Raw genomic sequence first — 20,779 nt, forward strand, 5'->3', positions numbered from 1 at the left:
TTTCTTGTGGACATCGGACCTTAGTATCGCTACTTCCCTTAAGTGATGCGAGGTAGTTTTAACACAAAAACGCCTCGATCCGCGATGATGTCACGTGTTGGCGAGCACGATATCGGGCCAAGTTTCAGTGAACAGTCTTTCTCACTGTAGAATGATGGACTCCAAATTGTTTGGAAATGGCCTTATACCCCTTTGATATCATTGCTGATATTTTGGCACTGTGTTAACAAGCCTGAATTCTTCGGAGCAGCAAACTGCTAATACTTCTGCTTTTATATGGTCACACTTGCGAATGATCAGTTAATCAGTGCATTTGATTAGCAGCACCTGCCTGCTACTGAAGGCCCTCTTACATGCAATGATTCGCTCAAAACGTACGTGTAACTCATGGCATAGTAGGCAATAGCTTTTTCTTCACAGTAATTAAAAACCTCCTGCCAAGAGATTCTTCACATAAACCCACACACATGAGCAAACAACATATTTGGTGTTTATTTAGCTAACGAGGGAAATGGCGAGGACTTCAAACGATTATCGTTATGTGTAAACGTTCAACATTTGCAAGCAAAAAATTCGTTAGATTCGTTCATTCAAATGACAATCGTTTAGTGTAAATGAGGCTTTAGGGCTAATGCCCACCTACGGATTATCGCTGCGGAATTCACGGCCAGACGCCCGCTGCAAATTCCACAGCAATGACCGTCCATAGACATGCTGTGTTAAAAGATTCGCCCCTGCCCATGAGCGGAAATCAACTGCGATTTATTTATTTTTTCCACTCACGGGGGAGAAACATGCAAGGTCTATTCTGTTTGGAAAATCACAGAGAGATCACTGCTCATCATCCTGACTGTATATTTATGGTCTGTAGGTTACTTTGGTGCATGCAGCATGTATTGTGATTGTTTTTCCTGCTGCATAGATGGTACAGTCTGTAGCTGCTCATGTAATGTTGTGCTGATGCATCATGGGATTGATGTGAAAACAAAAATCTCTGCCTCAAGATGCTGCCTAATAAGCATTCAACAGGAAGCTCCACTGCATGGAAGTGACTGCAATACACATAGGACAAGTCCTGAGGGTAAGGCTTCTTTCACACAAGCGTATATCGGCCGGCCTTTTTCACGGCCAGCCACTATGCACTGTGATTTGATGCATTGGATTCCAATGCACCAGATCACATGGTCGTATTACTGAGATGTAAGCGAGCCTGGCAAGGCCAATATAGCTCCGGGCGTTTTTCTGTCGGGCCCAAAAGATAGTCCTGGAAATATCTTTTGGGCCCGTATACGTCTGCCGCTGCATGGGCTCCTATGGGAGCCCACAGCAGCGGCCGTAGGTGGGAGGAAGTTTAGCAGCGTGGCTGCCAAACTCCCTCCCTCTGCTCTCCTCTCCCCCCTTGCAGGCTCACCTCTCGTCTCCTTCCCGCTCGTTCTGTACAATGGAGGGGGGTGGGGTGGGTTTGGCGAAGCTAAGTGCCGTCCCGTCCCGCCTCCTCCCATTGTTGGCTATGGACAAAGGTCGGGGGGCGTGGGTGGAGCTAGGCTACCCCCTCTCCCTGCCTGTTGTCCATAGCCATCAATGGGAGGAGGTGGGATGGGGTTGTCGCTTAGCTCCGCCCTCGCCCCGCTCCCTCCCATTGCAAAGAACAAGCTGGGAGGAGACGAGAGGTGAGCCTCCGTTGGAGAGGGAGGGGAAATAGGCAACGGCATTGTGAGCTCGGTGCGTATGCATCGGACCCCATGCTGTGTGAACGGGTGCACAAACGCTAGATTTGTGCACCCGTTCACGAGCTTCTATGCCCCATATGAAAGCGTATATTGGCCAGCGGTGAAAATGCCAGCCAATATGCTCTCGTGTAAAAGGAGCCTAACAGGCAGTCAGGTGAGGGGACAATGATGGAAAGATGTGTTTTCGGCAGAGTGGCCACGGACAAGTTTCATTGCAATGGAGATGTTACTTACCAGCTGCTACCACTATTTCTGTAGAGAGAACAATCGATGTTTGCTTGAAGCTGAAAGGGCTATTTGTGTTGTCATGTTTATATGCCACAGTTTAATCGTGTAGAGCTGCACCTATAACTAATCTGCAGTAGATGTGGGCAGCATCACACAACGGGTCTCTGCATACATATTAACTGCTGGAACACATAATGTATTCTTTGCCAGAACATTGGCTAAATGTCTTGTGTGTTCACGTACAATAGCAAGTGTTTGTTAGAGCACATTTACACCCTAATTGGATAGGTGTGAGGTGAGAGAGATTTTCCTCCGCCTGTCTTAATATAAAGTGTGCTGCCAGTGATTTATTCCATAATTTCTGCCACTTTCTGGAGTCAATTATAGTAAATCTGTTGTGCCGTGGGCGACAATACCCCTCCTGCTATAGTCAGTGGGGTCCTGTGGACTTCCATGACGGAGCTCAACAACGAAAACCCTAGCTCAACTGTGAAGAGTCAAAGTTTAAAAGAAAAAAAAATATTTGTCTATCACTCTAAATTCTGAGTTACTAATACATGGCTGTTCTTAACCCCTTAGTGACTAGCCTATTTTTTGGCTTAAGGAACAAGTCATCTACATGGCAAGTGCTATAACTCATTCACATAGTCATATGAGGGCTTCTTTTTTTGGGAACGAGTTTTAATTTTTCTTAGCAACACTTTGGGGTACATATAATGTGCTGTATAACTTTTATGATTTTTTTTGGGGGGGGGGGGGAATAGGTGAAGTTAGAGAAAGAAGGACCGTCTAGACCTTCTGCCATTGTCTTTGGGTTTTGTTTTCATGGCGCTCACCATTTGGTAAAAATAATATGATAATTTTCTTATCTGGATTAGCATGATTAATGCAATACCAAGTTTAGGGCAGCTTCAGACGACCGTATATCGGCCGGGTTTTCACGCCCGGCCGATATACGGTGTCCCTCTCTGCAGGGGGAGGAGGCTGGAAGAGCCAGGACCAGTGCACTGAGCATTCCAGTCTTTCCATTCCGTTTATTAATTTAGTTTACCTTCTTTGAATCCCCTCAAGCACTGCAACATCTTTCCTGAGCACCGGTGACCAGAACTGTACACAGTATTCCATGTGAGGCCTGACAAGTGCCTTATACGCCCCTATACCTCTTTTAATGCACCCCAATTCTTTATTTGCTTTTGCAGCAGCTGATTGGCATTGATTGCTCCAGTTAAGGCTACAGTCCACTAGTATCCCCAAGACTTTTTTCATATCACTTTCCCCCTAGCAGTACCCCATTTAGTGTATATTGGTGGCATTCATTTCTCCTGCCCATGTGCATAACCTTACATTTATTAATATTGAACTTCATTTGCCATTTTTCTACCCAAGCCCCTACCTTATCTAGGTCTTTTTGTAGCCGCACATTGTTCTCCATTGTATTATTTCGTATCATCTACAAATATGGAAATATTACTGTGCAGCCCCTCTATTAGGTCATTGATAAATACCCTGTTTCCCCGAAAATAAGACGCGTCTTATATAAATTTTTGCTCCCAAATATGCGCTACGTCTTATTTTCAGGGGGTGTCTTATTTCACCGCAGCAAATCCATCTGTGGCCGCTAGTCCCTCAATTGCCCAGCTTTGTGGACGAAATTTCTCAGAAATCTCGTCCACATGGGACAGCAAATCTGTCACGGCAAAGCTGGGAGAAGCCTGTGTTGTGGTGCGGATTCACCGGCCACAGAAACAGAAAAGCGTGCAGCCAGGTCGCTTCAAAACAAGCGGCTGAGTGCCGTGGGTTTTGAAGCAGCGCTTTCCCGGCGGAAATCTCGCTGTTTATCGCTGTGGCCAAACTGCGAATTTTCTGCTGGAAATACGCTCTGTGAGAACCCAGCCTTACGAATCACACACAGGTTGCCTGACTCACACACAGAGCCATAAAATAATAAGGGCTATAAAGTAACGTACCTGTCTGCAGACAGAAGTTCCTGTACCACTTGTAAGCAGGGATGGTATTGCAGCTTCCGGCCACCAGGGGGAGCTCATCACAGCAGACATGTACAGCAGGAACAGAACGTACAGTATGGACTTTTCCAGCCAGCATGGGGTGCTCACCACAGCACACTCGTACAGCACAGCAGGGACAGGATAACAGCAGACTGTCTGCAGATCTACCTATACATCTGGAGGTAGGAGACAACAGGAATGGCAGCAGGGGACAGGCCTCTTGACTTGCCTGCACACATTACTATGCCTTACTATCGGGGGGGTGCCTTATGTTTGGGACTTCTGCAAATTTCAGGGGGTGCCTTATTTTCGGGGAAACACAGTATATTGAACAGAATGGGGCCTAGTACTGAACCCTGTGGAACCCCACTAGCAACGATGGCCCAATCAGAGTACGATCCATTTATTACCACCCTCTGTTTTCTATTTCTAATACACACGTTTTTGCCCAGTCCGAGCTGTCTCATTTTTTTTATCAACCTATTATGCGGCGCGGTGTCAAATGCTTAATGGTCAGAGACAATACTAAGAGCAATAAGTACTTTCAGTCTCCCCAGTGAACATGTTGTATTTTTAGCAATAATTTGTCTGCCTGCAGCAAAATGTGAAAATCTCCTTCCTTGTGCGTTACAAGCGGTAATTTAGTGTTTAGAAAAAGCTAAACAGACATATGTGAGAGTTAAATCCAAAGCCACAGAAAAAATTCTATCCACTCATCATGACATTCAGCCTGTAAATTTCAGGGTTGATATGCAATTAAGAATCGGAAGAAGCCATTCTTCAAGAGTAACATTAAGAGAGAAGAATACTTAATCTTGTGAGTACATGACCTGACAGCGGTTTTCACAGGAGCTGGTAATATGTTGACTGTACACAACTGAGACAGGGCTTCTCGGTCATCCATCACGGCCGAGATAATGATTAGCTAAGTGGGCATTTTGTGGCTTTACCCTTCAGATTCGCTTATTACGTTTTTGAAATAATCAGCTATTAGTGCAGTGAACAAACAGTAACAAATGAAAAGGACAAAAAGTTGTCTGAAATGTAGCTTCACTTCAAAGGGTGTCAAGGTTAAATACTCAAAAACATTACAGATTTGACCGCTACAAGTTAAAACATTCTAGTTTGTGTTTTAATGACATGTAATCTTTTATTCATCAGAGGAATCTAAAAGCACAGCGTCAAATATATAAAACTTGCTGATTACCCGGCGTTGCCCGTGTATTTTATTTTTAGACATGAAAAGAATTTGTGTGTATGTATGTATGTATGTATGTGTGTGTGTGTGTGTGTGTGTGTGTGTGTATATATATATATAATGTGTGTGTGTGTACTGATTTAATGTATTAGTATGTGAGGAGGAAGAGGTCATCTGTGCAATATATTAGTATATGAGGAGGAGGTCGTCTGTGTAATGTCTTACTGCATGACGATGTGGTTGTCTGTGTAATATCTTACTGCATGAGGAAGAGGTCATTAGTGTAATACATTGGTATATAAGGAGGAGGTCGTCTGTGTAATATTAATATTTGAGAAGGAGGAAGTTGTCTGTGTAAGATATTATCCGAGGAGCAGGAGGTCTGTGTAATACTGGCGTAATTAAAAATAAAAAACTCTCTGACTTCCCCTGTACTTTTTGTTGTCAATGGCAACCAATCTCAGCTCAGCTTTCACTTGTTATACTGCTGAGGTAAAATGAAAGCTGCGCTGTGATTGGTTGCTATGGGCAACACAACTTTCATAAGAGTGGATGCTTGGCTCATTTCTGTGTGGTGCATAGTGGCTTAATGCTGGTGGGAAGCTGTGTGGTAGTTGGAGCAGAGGAGGAGGTTGTCTGTGCAAGATATTATTATTTGAGGAGCAGAAAGTCTGTGTAATATATTAGTATTTGAGGAGGAGGAGGTCGTCTGTGTAACAGATTAGTGTATGATGGGGAGGAGGTCGTCTGTATAATAGATTATTGTGTGATGAGGAGGAGGTCATCTGTGTTAGATAAGACTGTGAAATAAAAAACATCTGCTCAAGTGCAATTCTGGCATTCCCCCCAGGGGGGTAGTGAGGCTGTCTTATCCCCCAAATTTGTCCCCATGGGATGAGTTATATATATGCCAAGTTCGGTTGAAATTGCTCCAGGCGTTCATGAGTTATGGTGGCACATACATACATACATACATACATCGTATTTTATGTATATAGATGACTAGGCTCTGTTCACATCTGTGGAGGCAACGATACAATGTCGGATCCGTTTCCGGGCAAGCATCAAATAGCTATGCATGCGGTGCTATATTTCCATTCACAGGGCTCCAAATGGTGACCAAAATTGTAGCCAATGTGCTCAACATTTTGTAAATATCTACTTTATAGTCACTGAATGGGAACCAAGATTGTTTTCCTCCAAATCCTAATTGCCTATCCTTATCGGGAGTATGACATGTCAACCACACTATTGTTTTCGCCACAGAATGCAGTAAACTAACATAAACCGGCCAAAATAGAATCTTTTAATAGTTGCCGAGATCGATTTATGTTCAAAGGCCCCATCTAAATCCCGTTTCAGGACCCCTGGAAGTAAAAGCAAAATACAGTGTGAATGAAGTCCAGCAATCAGAACCCTGTAGCAACTTGTATGATGAGCATATGACCAGAACAACTTTTCATCCCTCCAGCAAGCAATGGAGGTTTCTTATAGAAAGAGATAATGGAATTGTATAGAGAATTTCTGGTAACCCACTGTAATCCTTGAAGTGGATCCAAACCAGAACTGCTTCTTGTAGCAAGTAATGTATGATAATACAATTCAGTTTCCTACATATCCTGCAGCAACTGTTCATCATTGCAAGGTATTTTTATTAGGTGCATTCTCATAGTTTATTACAGCGTACACCATGGTAGCATTATTTATTTATATGCAAAGTACAGAAGCATTATTGTATAAATGAGCCAACAAACTCAAAATGGATTTGAGACTCTCTGACATCATGTCAAAGTATTTACCACTATTGCAGGTTTATGTAAGGTTTATAAATGCTTACAGTTTGTACAAATTACAGTTATTAGTGAACATCTATCTATTCACGGTGCATTTTGGCGTAACAATAGCCATTTAGTATGTACGACTTTATTCACACGCCTGTAAAACTTTGGGACAGGTTGAGATGCAATCCTGTTTTAGTTGCCAACTTTACAGCTTTGGAACACATGAAGAAGACCTTACTCTTTTGGGCTGGGGCTACTCTTTTGGCACCATAGATGTTCTGAAATGGTTAAAAGGCTTTTTACCTTTAGAGTATTTATGGCATATTATGATGATGTGCCTGATATCAGAGTGGCTGATCTTTACATAACTCCCATAGACTTCAGTGGAGAGTTTGGGTGCAAGCATTGACCACCTCATATTTCAGTGGTAAGAAAGGCTGCTTTGAATCGGCGATTTGATATAAATGCCTAAGACTGGAATTCCCCTTTTTGAATTAAAAAAAATACTTTTTGTCCTAAAATGTATATATACTGTTCAGTGCTGATTAATATCTCAACCACTGAAATGTTGATTTACTTTTCTCCTCTAGATGTTGGTGAAGATCTTCTAGATATGTGTGAGAGAAATATATCCCTAAACAAAGGCCTCACAAAAACAGGTATTGCGGTCTTCTGTACTCCTCTTTATGTTTGGCTTTGTGTGATGTGATGTTCATAAGGGATTGTTGATCCAGTATTATTAGAGAAATTTGGAGTATCTGCGGGGAAAAAAAGGGTTTGGATTTTGCTAAAGCATTTGACCCTGTACCTCATAGAGGCCTAGTTATAAGTTATGTACCCCTAAGTTCACTGCTAGGACCATTGCTATTGACTTTATCTGTACGGTTTTATATAGTGTGGGAGATGCAGCTCAGGTAGAGCGCGGGATAGCAGTGTAAACAGCAGTCAGAGTCCATGACACAGGTATAGTCCAATACAGGCTGGGCCTGTGTTTATTAAAAGTTCATAAAATAAACAAAATGACCTGACTTGGTATTTTTGGGCAGTGTTCCCATTAAAGTGAATAGAAATTTGCCTGCCATAGCAAACTACAGAGGAAACCGAGTGGTCTGCTTCCAGCACACATGAGTTCTGTGCACTGGCCTGATGAACAGCTGATTAGCAGGGCTCCCTGCAAATCTTTTATTTATGGCCTATATAGGCCATCAGGCACTTAAAGCTGGATAATCCTTTTAAGGTTAGCCTGTTTTCTTGACCATAATGCCATAAATGCTTATGTAGTAGATGCTTGGTTGAATGCTCATGACTGGTCTTATTGTCATACAGCACAGGCCTCCAGTTTTTTTTACTTTGTGAGCCTCAGTCATATTTGAGTATTGGTTCCGAGCCACATTCTAGTCAAAAATGGTCCCTCAACATCAAGTCTCAGGCAAGTCACGTAAGCGAAAAATCTGTGTGACTTGCTATTATGGAACTGTTTTCAAGCTGCTGTTTGACTGTCAAAAAAGCAGGTAAACTGCAGTCACACGTGATTTGGATTGTAGGCTATGATGGCTAAGTTGCATACAACATGCAACCTGCAACCAAAAATTCCACAGGCCTAGATTTCTTTTGACTGCGGTGTTACGGTTGAAGGAGCTCTCATTTCAACCCCATTGACAGTCATTAGGTGCAGTGTCACAATACAACTACGACTCACGTGATCAAAGACGCCATGTTAGCCCTAGCTTAAATGGGTTGTCTGGTTACTGGACAACATTACCCCTAAAGTTCCAACTGCGGTAAGAAAAATACATCTCTACTTACCCGTCATCTGCCATGGCGATCTAGCACTGCAGTCCCGCCGGCCTCCTGGTGTTTCACCTCACCACTACAGCCAATCGGGCCGCAGCATCACCTTTCGGAGCTCCTGGCATCACGGTGCCCAGGATGTGAGTGCAGATGCCAGCAGAATGGGTAGGGATATTGTGATAATCGGGAAATATCCGGTGATATCAACTTCTAGAACAAACACTGGGAGGATAAAGGGGCTACAGCACTGGATCGCCCTGGCAGAGGATGGGTAAGTACAGCTACTTTCATTGCTTTAGCCGTTTTAGGACAGTTAGAGCTATAGGAAAAATGTTGTCTGGTAATGGACAACCCCTTTAAAACCAACATCCTGATTTATTTTATTTTCCTTGTTTATTTTCTTTGTTTTTTTGTTTTTGTTTTTTTGAGAAAGGAATAACATAGTTTTCTGGTCTGAATTTTCCAACAAACTCTTCAAGTCACCCTGATCATACAGTCCTCCTTATATCTCCCGCATGTTTTGCAGAAATCACAGAACTTGAAGAAAATAGATGTAACTTTTTTTGTACAACAAGTCAAGGAGTTCTTACAGGGCAGTGTTGTCACTCTGCTCAAGATTCCTAAACCTTCAATAACTGTAGCTTTTGAAAAGGAAATAAAATAGTTTTTCTATCAGAATCAAAAGACCGACATCATCAGTTTATGGCTGTTTAAGACAAATTTACCAAAAACTCTGTCATAACCTGTGCTATTCGGGTTTTAATGCCTAGGACAAAACTTCACATTTGCTCTAAGGCTGGGTTCACACAGGGCTGATTTGTTGCAGTTTTGCCGCGGATTGCCGTTGCATATCCGCACTGCGGCAAAACCACTGCGTTTGCAGTGCAATACAGCACAAATGAGATTTGCCAAAAAGCTGTTCTCACAGGACGGATTTTTTCCGCACAGCCGCAGTGTGGAAATGCAACTGCGGCGCAGTTTTAAAAGATGCAGCATGTTCATTCTTTGGTCTTTTCCGCAGCGCTTTTTTGTCCATAGACCTCTATGGACGCAGCCAAAACCGCGGCAAATACGCGACAAAAGTAAAAAAGCGCTGCGGAAAAAAAACACTCTTGCGGATTTTTCCGCACGAAAATCTGCAGCAAAATCCGCAAGCCCAAATTAACCTTTGAAGCAGTTTTGCCGCAGAAGCAGTTCTTCTGCGTCAAAACCGCAGCAAAACCACGACAAATAAAGTGAATATGTGTTTTGTTTCCTGATCTGTCCAATTTTTCCATTGAACAAAAAATAGCTTTTCTGTTACTCCAGAATTGGAGGTTAAAACTTTTTTCAGGCTTTTGTAAGAAAAACTACTTACATTTTATTCTTTCAGCCAAAATGTCACTACTTAGTATTTCAGTGAAGCATTTGTTTTAACAGAATGTTCCCCACTGAATGCTCCAGTATGTCAAGAAGGTACTGTATAGAAATGGCTCATCAATCCCGTTACTGAAGTTGTGCCTAAATGGAGTGTATTAAATCCTGTAGAATGAAGGCTTGAAGCAGTTGTGCGGTAGGGGAAGCTCTGGCTGCAGTTCAGAGCAAATCCACAAATATGTTCAAGGCTCTGGCAGTTAGGCAAGTGATGCCACAGTTAGAGACAACTATATCTTCCCTACATCTTTCACCAGAACTGGCCTCCTTAGGGGTAAATTGACTAATTGTGCCCATTAGTCCATGCTGATTTACTTTTTCAGTCCCTATTGCAGTACCGTACATGCAGCCCTAGAGCATCTGTAGAAGCCTACAGTGCCATAATGTCTTTGTGGAACAAGGATGTTCATTTTCACACGCCGTATACGGAATACCCTGAGGGACTAACGCAGTGGATTCCAGCTGTGAGCCTGGCCATGACCCTGCATATGGCTGTGCAATGTTCTGCGCATGACCACATACTCACGCTTAGCAGTGATGCGGATACCCGCAGCCCATACACATTGTAATTGTGTATGGGCTACAGATATATCGACGACCATAGTGAGCAATGGGCTCTATGTCATGGATATCCGTGGTAAAATTGAACATGCTGCATTCTGTTTTCCGTGAGTGGATTACGCAATTCCAACTCGCTAATGTAACACAAATTATGGTGGTTTAGAAAGGATTCCAAATTCTTTTTTTTCTATAAGTAAAACTGTTTAGTCATTGAGGGGGTTTTCCAAGACCTTTCTTTTATTCTTTCACATTCCAAACTTTCCAAAATCCATAATTTAATCACATTTCCAAAAGTGTCTCTAAATGCTTTTTTCTATCCCAAACCACGTGATCGCATTGGTGCTGTTTTTATTCTGGACTTTAAATACTGTGGGTCTTGTTCAGGAATATACTCCCCTAATGTACAGCACTTGATCACTGTGGCTGGACCAACAAGCATGCTATTTCACGCATGCTTTCTAACCTTCAGTTCTATGCATCGCACAGGCGTAAGACCTCCAATGGCATTATGCAAACTGTTATTTTTAGCACCGCGCTGGAACAAGTGCCATGCCCCACATACAGCAAAATGCTGAAAATCAGTCCCCGATGAGAACAAGAATTGCAAGATAATTAAGCAACAAATAAATTCATGATGAAAGAGCTTCTTAAGGGGTAAGAATTCTAGTTTTTGTCTTTTTGGGAATGGGTGGCTTGGAAAAAAAAGTTCTGTAAACTTTAAAAAAAAAACAACAGTTTTTGTATAATGTAATCCTTATTACTATTTCCAGTACTCTGAATGGAGGTAGCAGTGGACGCAATGGATATTTTCATTCTGGTTACCATTGCTATGCCCAGGGACACTTATATATCTCTAATGTAATTGTATTTAAAAATGGAATATAAAATGGAAACAACTTGGGGCAGATTTAATATTGAAGATGCACCAGTCATCTGGAGCAAATCACACCAGAAAGCTGTCTTGTACACATCGCCCCATGCCTATGACTTCACTAGACACTTGTTTTCCCACCATCTAAAGCGGGATGGATCTTCTGGAGGGGCTGTAGCATCTTGGGATGTGGGGCGTGGCCTAAATGTGAACTTGTGTGCCAAAATTTTAGTACAAAAACTGGCATAAAACTAAGCCAACTACAGTAATACGTGTATAAATTTAGGCTAGACGCTTTTGAGGTATCTTCTTACTGAGCCACTGTAATAAACATAACTATTAACCCCTTTTGTGGCACGCCGGAAATTTTCCAGGCCTAGCTCCACTACCTATAGCGATATAGCCCGGAAGATTACCAGGCTATGTTTCACTATGAAACTGTGCAGAACACAATGCCACAAGCTGTGGCATTGTGTTCTGCACACACCCCGGCTGCACAGCCCCACACAGAACAGTGCAGGACTTTAAAAAAAGAAGTGGGAAGATATAACCGATCTGCCGGAAACTTCCCACTTCTTTTTTGGAACTCCTGCACTGTATACACGTTGCCACAAAGACCATCGGCTTGTCAGAAGCCGGCCGATGGTCCCTGTGGCAGGGAGAGCTGGTGATCGGCTGTCAGATGATATCCAGGTACCAGCTCTTACAGCAGAGAATGGAGAAAACCTCTGATCTCTGCTGTTTAAGGGCGCCCACCCACTGGCGTTTTTTTTCACTGCGAAATTCGCAGGTTTTTTTTTTCTGCAGGGGGTCTATGGGACTTGTAATGTAAAAATCGCGATCGCGCAAAATCACGATTTACCGCGATATTGCGATTTTGCGCGATCGCGATTTTAGCTTTGCATGTCCCATAGCCCAAAGACCCCTGCAGAAAAAAAAAAACGCTGCGAATTTCGCAGTAAAAAAACGCTAGTGGGTGGGCACCCTAACCCTTTACATGCCGCGGTCTGTGCGACTGCAGCATGTAAAGGGCTGTCACCATCGGACCCCCCGCAATATGATCTGCATCCCTGTGGGACCACAACTAGCGATGCTTTGATCACTCCTGCAGTAGTAGGATCCCCGAATATCGTTCCGGGGACTTAAATGCCGCTGTCAGAATTGACAGCGGCATTTAAAGGGTTAATAGCCACGATCAGCTGTTACATGTTCCTAAAAATTAGATAAATGAAGACTAGAGTTCTGGGGCTCTGGCAATGGAAAAATAAAATTAATACGGCTCTTGGAATGTTGCGACACAAAAGCAAACCTTTTAAGAAAAAAAAATGTTTTAAATGTACAAACATAGCAAAACATAAAAAAACTGTATAAACTTGGTATCGCTGGAATCGTGTTGACTCATAGAATAAGGTTATCATATTATGTATTCTGAACGCTGAACACCATGAAAATAAAATCCAGAAAACAAATGGCAGAATTTCTTTTTTTTCCCCCCAATCTCCCTACAATTTTTTTTACAAAAGTTATGCAATACATTATATAAACTTAAAAATGATGCCATCAAAAAGTACAACTTGACCCGCAAAAAACAAGCCCTTGTATGGCTGTGTAAATGGAAAAATGAAAAAGTTATGGCTCTTGGAACGCGACTGGAAAATTAGTTGAAATTAAATGATTGGTTGGTAAGAAACCCGCCATTCAAGGGGTTAAACCTGTTTAGTTTAAAGGGGTTGTCTCGTGAAATCAAGTGGGGTTATACACTTCTGTATGGCCATATTAATGCACTTTGTAATATACAGCTTGCATTAATTATGAGCCATACAGAAGTTATTCACTTACCTGCTCCGTTGCTAGCGTCCCCGTCGCCATGGATCCGTCTAAATTCGCTGTCTTCTGGCGTTTTTAGACGCGCTTGCGCAGTCCGGTCTTCTCCCTGGTGAATGGGGCCGCTCATGCCGGAGAGCTGGTCATCGTAGCTCCGCCCAGTCACGTGCGCCGATTCCAGCCAATCAGGAGGCTGGAATCGGCAATGGACCGCACAGAGCCCACGGTGCACCATGGGAGAAGACCCGCGGTGCATCGTGGGTGAAAATCCCGGCGGCCATCTTGGTAAAGGAAGAAAGAAGTCGCCGCAGCGCGGGGATTCGGGTAAGTAATAAACTTTTTTTTTTTTTTTAACCCATCCCTTGGGTTTGTCTCGCGCCGAACGGGGGGGCCTATTGAATAAAAAAAAAAACCGTTTCGGCGTGAAACAACCCCTTTAAGTTTACCCTATCTACCCATTAGCTGGGTTTAATGAATCTGCCCCGTTGTGTTTTAAAAAGTAATTTCTTAGAACGAAGCAGCTTTATTCATAAAATGGTTTAGAGTTCATTCCACCTTTTGAAAATAGCTATTTTAACAGATATATACTGATAGGAATGTCGGTAAGGCGAATTTCTGAACAAAAAAAGAAAACTAAAGTTATTTATATTTTCTTTTTTTTACTGTTAGGTAGACTGATGTTTTCATTCTGAGATTCCATTGCCTCTTCTTGATTGTTTTTGCTGTCTGTTCATCTGTTTAACCCCTTCACAACTGCTGCCAGTAAATTTACGTCACGCGGTTATGAAAGTTGTATAGAGTGGGTTCAGAGGCAAGTCTTCCCCAAACACGGCAACTATCAGGTGCTTCTGACAGCTGCAGTTATTTCCTTGATGCATAGATGCCTGGCAGGCAACATTAAAAATCACTATATACTGCAATACTGAAGTATTGCAGTATATAGTACAAGTGATCAAATAATCTCAAGTTCCCCGTGGGGACTAAATGAAAGTGTATGGAAAAAAATGTAATAAAGTTTAACAATGAAAAAAATTACAAAATAAAAAGTTAAATAAAAAACTTTACCCCTTTTCCCATAAAAATGTAAACTATCAACCCCCCTATAAACACTTATTTGGTATTGCTGTGTGCATAAAAGTTCTGACTATTAAAATATCACAATATTTATCCTACATGGTGAAGGCTGTAAAGGAAAGATGGAATGCCAGAATGATATCTAATTAGGTTTAAAGGGAGCCTGTTATGACCTCTGAGCCCCATAAATTACGTTATGGAACTCAAAGGGCAAGGAATGGGGTGTCCAGAGAGCAGTGTTTTATACATCCCTTTTTTGCGCTGTGCCCCTTCAAAGTCCACACAGGCCAGCAGGGTGACTCTTTTCAGTCTGCTCTGTGCACACACACTCCCATGGAGATGTATGGGAGGCTCTCACAGAGCGGACTAAAAAAAAAGTCATGCTGCTGGCACATGCAGATTTCTGGGGGACACAGTGCAGGAACAAGGTGTCCAGTGAGTATAAAACACTGCTATCCATACACCCCCTTTCCATGACCTTTGAGCCCCATAACCTAGTTTAAAGAGCCAAAAGTCATGACAGGTTCCCTTTAATTTTGTAAGAATTGTCTTTTATTGTTCTTTTTAGTGTGTGTGTATGAAGAAATAAAATGCTTCAAACCTGCATATATTAATCTATCACTTTTAACCTTTCTGAAATAACGGATCTGCTGGTGTAGTATGCAGCTTTATGAGAGATTCTCTGCAAATTGACCTTTTGTTCAATCTGAGGGCTAAAGTTTTATCTGTTTTGCGGCAAATAACCCGCAAGGGCTTCACTCTTTTTTTTTTTTTCCTGCAGAGCACAAGTAGATGGCACTGCCAACTAGTTTAAGTTTTTGTATATTTTATAAGTTTGAGATGGCAAGTTTAAGAAAGTCATGCCTCGGGTTGTTGTGTTTCCTTCATAATGAGTCATGAGAAAAGATACGAGGGATATCATTTTGTTAAATCCTGCAATAAAAAGTGCAATCTTAGAAAATATAACATAAGCCCTATAGAATAAGCCGTCCCCCTCCTGGTTTAGTGAATTGTGTGGCTCTGGATTCTGGAACCCCCGGCAATCAGATGTTCTCACCAGTTTGCATGACCATACATTTCCTCTCTGTGTCATTCTTGGACAAGCTGGGTCCATGAGGTCCCTATCAGGGGACCACCCTTCATCCATTGCGTCCTTTCAGACCTCGTAGCTTAATTTGTAATAAAGTAAGAAGTATATTACCAGTGCATTTCACCAGCAGCCTGTCTTAGGAGTGAAAAAGAATATGGAAAGGTTGTACAAATATACTGGAGGTCATATTGAGAAGGACGAGCAGGGCCAGTTGGCATTGTTGACTCACATGTAAATCAGGATATTAGGGAATAGGAATTGTTTCCAGGCCATCTGTTAACAACACATGCCAGGGCAAATACCCCAACGCTTTATGTATTTTAGATGAGCGGTTTCATCCACAGACTTTTATGAAAAGCAGTCCTTCAGTAGACTCTGATCAGTTTCATACCTTTATAAATTATTAGTATGGAACAGCAAGTTCATATGATTTATTAACAATTCAGAGGCAATATTCAAGCATAAGTCTTGTTTCTGGATCATCTACGGATGATTTAGAAGTCCTAACCCTCCAGAACAACATGGCTAAGTGCTAACTATAGCTTTTATTAAATCTTGAACAGAGAGTGCGGAACATTCATTAAAAGTACTTGGAAGGATTTATTGTTTTGCCTTTTGAGCTCTTTTCCTGGAGTCTGTGGTAATAGAAGTAGTGATCCTTGAATATGGGCAGTGCAGATATTAATAAGCCATAATAGCGGTAAAGCGGTAGTGTGTACATAATACTGGAAGACTTAAAGGATTACATAACCTATATATTATGTATTTTTATCTGTAAATTGACGATTTTCTGAGTACCAGTAGCCTGTAAGTCCATGTTTACACGCCAAGTTTTTTATTAGACTTTAAAGTAACCCTCTGATTTTAGGATAAAGTTCCCTCCCTCAACCGGAGGAAGGAGGGAATTATATTACCTGTACTTGATCCTCTCAGCATTTTCAGTTGGCCAAGATGGTTGCCACCATTTTCCTACAACACTATGCACTGCTCTGTGATTGGTCTGCACTGATCACATTAAAACGCTGGCCAATGGCAGAGCAGGAATAGTGCATTGGTAGTCCTAACACTACCAATGTACTACAAGTGATTAGGTAGTCTTAGAATGGCAGTGGCCATATTGGCCACCAGAAAACAGAAAGCAGAACTAAAAGAAGGTATGGGCAAGAAAATCAAGTACAGGTAGTATACTTCCTCCACCCACTGGTACTATGATAGAATTTTGCCCCAAAACTGGAAGGTCGCTTTAAGCATGGGTTTCGTGTTTAAATACTGATAGAATCCCCATTCTGCTGGCAGTGCATATGGATGGGGTATTTCATATCTGTGTTTGTGGTTTTCACTCTTGGTTACTCTTACAATACCCATATCATGATGTCATTGCTCATATCAGAGATTTTTTTTTCTTCTGTAAGGTCATGTGCCATAGCCAAATCCATTGTGAATTCTTTAAAGAAGGTGCACATAAATCTGCATAGACTATCCAAAAACTCCATAATGGAATTGCCTATGGCAAACATATAATATGTGGATATTACCTAAAAAATAGAATCTCTTACCTGGCCAGTGACATCATTATCTAGGCATCGTGAGCCCACAGAGTAGCCAGGAGGAAAATAGACAAATTATATTTTTTGTTGTATGAAATATGAAAACAGTTTGGCCCCCTATCCACGGCCGAGGCGGAATATTGCTAGCGGTGAGCCTGTCTTATAGATAGGCTCGCCGTAGAGAATCGCAGCATGTTGCAATTTAAATCCGCGACCGGAGAATAGCTATGATCCTCCGCTCATGGACGCCGACACTGCGATTTTCATAGCAACACTGTGGAGAGTTTCAGAGCGTGATTATTCAAAAACACTAGAAAAAAAAGCCAAACTAGCAGCCTGCTCAAATTACAAAATAAGTCACAGACCCAAAAGTAAGTTTTTTTCCCCCCAAAACAGTGCCAATACTATCCATAGTGTGTCTGGCATTGAAACTCAGCCCTGTTCAAGTAATCAGGACTGAACTGCAGGCCCAGAAAGAACTAGAGTTATTTAAATCAAACAGTAGAGTGACTTTCGGATTGTGGTGACGTGTGGTTGTTTTTAGTGTATGTAATTTAAAATCGGGTAGACTCTCTGCTTTATTTTTATTTGAATGTATTTATTTGTGTTTTATAACAACTTCCGGTGGTCTTATAGCTAAGGGCTCATTTAGACGGGACGAATATCGGGCAAACGATGAACAATGAGCTGAGGATCATCGTTCACTGTAAATAGCAGCCATTCAGTATTGAACGGCTGCTATGGTAAGTCAGTGGAGAGAGGCGGGGGAGCGCGAGGAGTGAAATCTACTAACGGCTGATAACCTGTCCTGTCTCTGATTGACTGCAGAGCAGGAGGCTTAAAATGCTACCGTAATTTTACTATCGGCGGGGTTTTAAGCCCATGAACAGGCGCCGTATATTTGCCGCGCCTGATCCTTAATGGGTTAAATGGAATAGATCAGAAGAGGGGTGTGTGTGTGTGTGTGTGTGTGTGTGTGTGTGTGTGTGTGTGTGTAAATGTATGTATGTATGTATATATATATATATGTATGTGTATATATATATATATATATATATATATATATATATATATATATATATATATATAGTGTGTGTGTGTGGACATGTGTAAAGTCATGTTTAAAGCCCACACTACATGGTGATATATGTGAGGGTAATGAACAGGCGGAGTCTCTATGGGTAAAAATACATGGAGGGAACAAAAATAATAAAATCCTCAAAGGGGTTTTCTATAGGCCACCAAATATAACAGAAGCCACCCAAAATATCTTACTATGGCTGCTTTCAGACAGGCGAGAGAATCAACCGATTTTCACGCAATGCGATTGTGCTACAAGTAGCATGTGTGTAAATCCTATGCTTTCCAATGGGTTCCTTCACATTCGCAATGTTTTCTCTGATGCGAGGTTTCGAGAAAAAGAAGTCGCTGCATGCTCTTCACAGCCGTGATTTGTGATTTTATTTTTTGTAGCCCATGTTTCCCTATGGAGCTTTTGTTTGTATTGCATTGCACAAAATCATGTGTTTTCATGCAATTGGATGCGACTTTAACATTAGAAAGCACTTCCCTAATTTTTTAGTATTTTCGGGTGAGGCTTCAAATATAAGCCCTACCCTGAAAATAACCCCTAACTGCATTACATGAAAAAAAAACAAACAATAAATTACCTAGCCGGTGCGGTCCGGGTCCTCCCGCTGGTCTCAATCGCTTCGGCACACTTGCTTGCAGTCCTCAGCACATCGCTTCCTGGTTACGGGTTCATAAACCCCACCTCCAGGAAACGATGACTCTGACTGGTTCTCTAAAAGTCAGCGAAAAATGCTTGGTTGCCCACGTTTACACGTAAAGATGATCGCTAACTTTCAGTAGTTTTGGATGAAATTTATTGTGTGTAAAAGGGCCCTGCTTCGTGGGCGACACTTGTCCCAGGTACAGTTTATTAAGCCCTTCTCCTGTTTAAAATACTGGGCAGAGGGTCAGTCATATCTCTATAGACCCGCCCCTATGCTTTAGTGATTGTTTTGACTGAGATCACTCACTGTTCTAAATATTCTCTACAATTGCTATTGCATACTCCAGCTATATATTTTGTCTGCCTACAACATCTGATTTAAAGGGACCATCCACCAGTATTTCAGTACTGGACTACTACTTATGTTTTTCTGTTTGGCTGTCTGACGTTTTCTGCAACACAGTTCCATATTTTCTCATCTGCACTGATAACATGCCTTTGCCTCTACCTAGTGGACATCTACATTAATTACGGCCTGTTTTCTATACCAATACCTTAAAGTTACATAAAGCCATGGTCGACTGAAACTTGCATGCCTGACCATATGTAGCTCCATAGGGGCTCAAAACACTACCATTTGAGGCCACTGCTACTCTTATGTTTTCATCATCAGAAGCATTGCCATTTTATGCAGAGTCTGCTAACCCCAGGCAATAATGGGTCAGAAATGCATTAAATCCACAGACCCAAGGACGTTTACAGACTTTTCCCTAACTGACTTCCAGTGCTAGTGGGACTTATGATCACAGCCCTGAACTAGACCACGTTGCAGCAGTTTCCCAAGAACGTTATTCTCCTTTTCAGCAATCCACTACCAGATCTTCCTCACCTGGGACAGAAGAACACACTCTCACTGCCTGAGAAGTTAATAAAAGAGGAGTTCCTGCCTCCTTACAAGCTCCCTCATCTGTAGAGGGCCTTCCTCTGAAAAAGGATCCCATACTGTTATTTCCGATGCTTTAAACATGGAGAACGTCTCTTGCGACTTGCAATCTCATCAAAGTACAGATAGTGCTTTACCTACTAACTCATTGAAGGAGCTGCTCTTGTCACTTCCAACAGATATATCTCGTGAGATATATATAAGATTTCTTGCCAACTACAGTCTAATATTGATAATGTTGACACCTGTACAGCACATAATGGATGAATTTTCCACCGCACATAACGAGTTCGTCTACTCATAACACTCTGGAAATTAAGTCTCTCATTTGTGTAAATGTTATAGACCTTGAGGACAGGTCAAGGAGAAATAATATCAAATTTTGAGGTTTTCTAAAATTTGTAGTTGCCATCTGATCTTCCTCAATATTTACTCAAGCTTTTTCAAACTCTGCTTCCATCCCTATCCCCATTGGAGTATAGCCTTGATAGAGCTCATAGGATCCCTAAAACTCGCTCTGCCCCAGAAAATGCTCCAAGGGATGTCTTGGACCGAATTCCCTTTTATCAGACTAAGGAGAAACTCTTAGCTGAAGGAAGAGGATCTCTGTCATGCTACACAATATTGATGTTTCCACATCTTTCTTCAGCGATTTTCCAACTCTGTAGACAGTTCTCTCAAGTCACCTCTGACCCTCATGGTGCCACCATTAAAGGGGTTGTCTCGTGGCAAACCTCAAAATTTTACCTTACCCCATTCCCCCTGTCACCCCCTGGCATTAAATAGCAAATTAAAGCGGTTTTTAAACCGTTTGCTACTCACCGATCCGTCGAAATAAGGACTTTAAAAAATCTCCCTAAGATGGCCGCCGGTCCTTTCCCAGGGATGCACTGCGGTTTTCTCCCATGGTGCACCGCGGGTCTTCTCCCATGGTGCACCATGGGCTCTGTGCGTTCCATTGCCGATTCCAGCCTCCTGATTGGCTGG

The 20,779-nt window shown here is 42.0% G+C and overlaps 1 protein-coding gene across 3 annotated transcripts in view; it reads left to right on the forward strand.

Annotated features, from left to right (window-relative positions):
* The window catches only part of METTL22 (methyltransferase 22, Kin17 lysine), a 118,412-nt gene that overhangs the window by 55,597 nt on the left and 42,036 nt on the right, over positions 1–20,779 (forward strand). For all 3 annotated transcript variants that reach the window (XM_066576156.1, XM_066576157.1, XM_066576155.1), the window contains exon 6: positions 7,534–7,602. In XM_066576156.1, the coding sequence (XP_066432253.1) occupies positions 7,534–7,602 (69 nt within the window). The remainder of the gene's footprint in view (positions 1–7,533; positions 7,603–20,779) is intronic.

Source organism: Eleutherodactylus coqui, chromosome 8, assembly GCF_035609145.1.
Source record: "Eleutherodactylus coqui strain aEleCoq1 chromosome 8, aEleCoq1.hap1, whole genome shotgun sequence".
NCBI classification, from domain to species: Eukaryota; Metazoa; Chordata; class Amphibia; order Anura; family Eleutherodactylidae; genus Eleutherodactylus; species Eleutherodactylus coqui.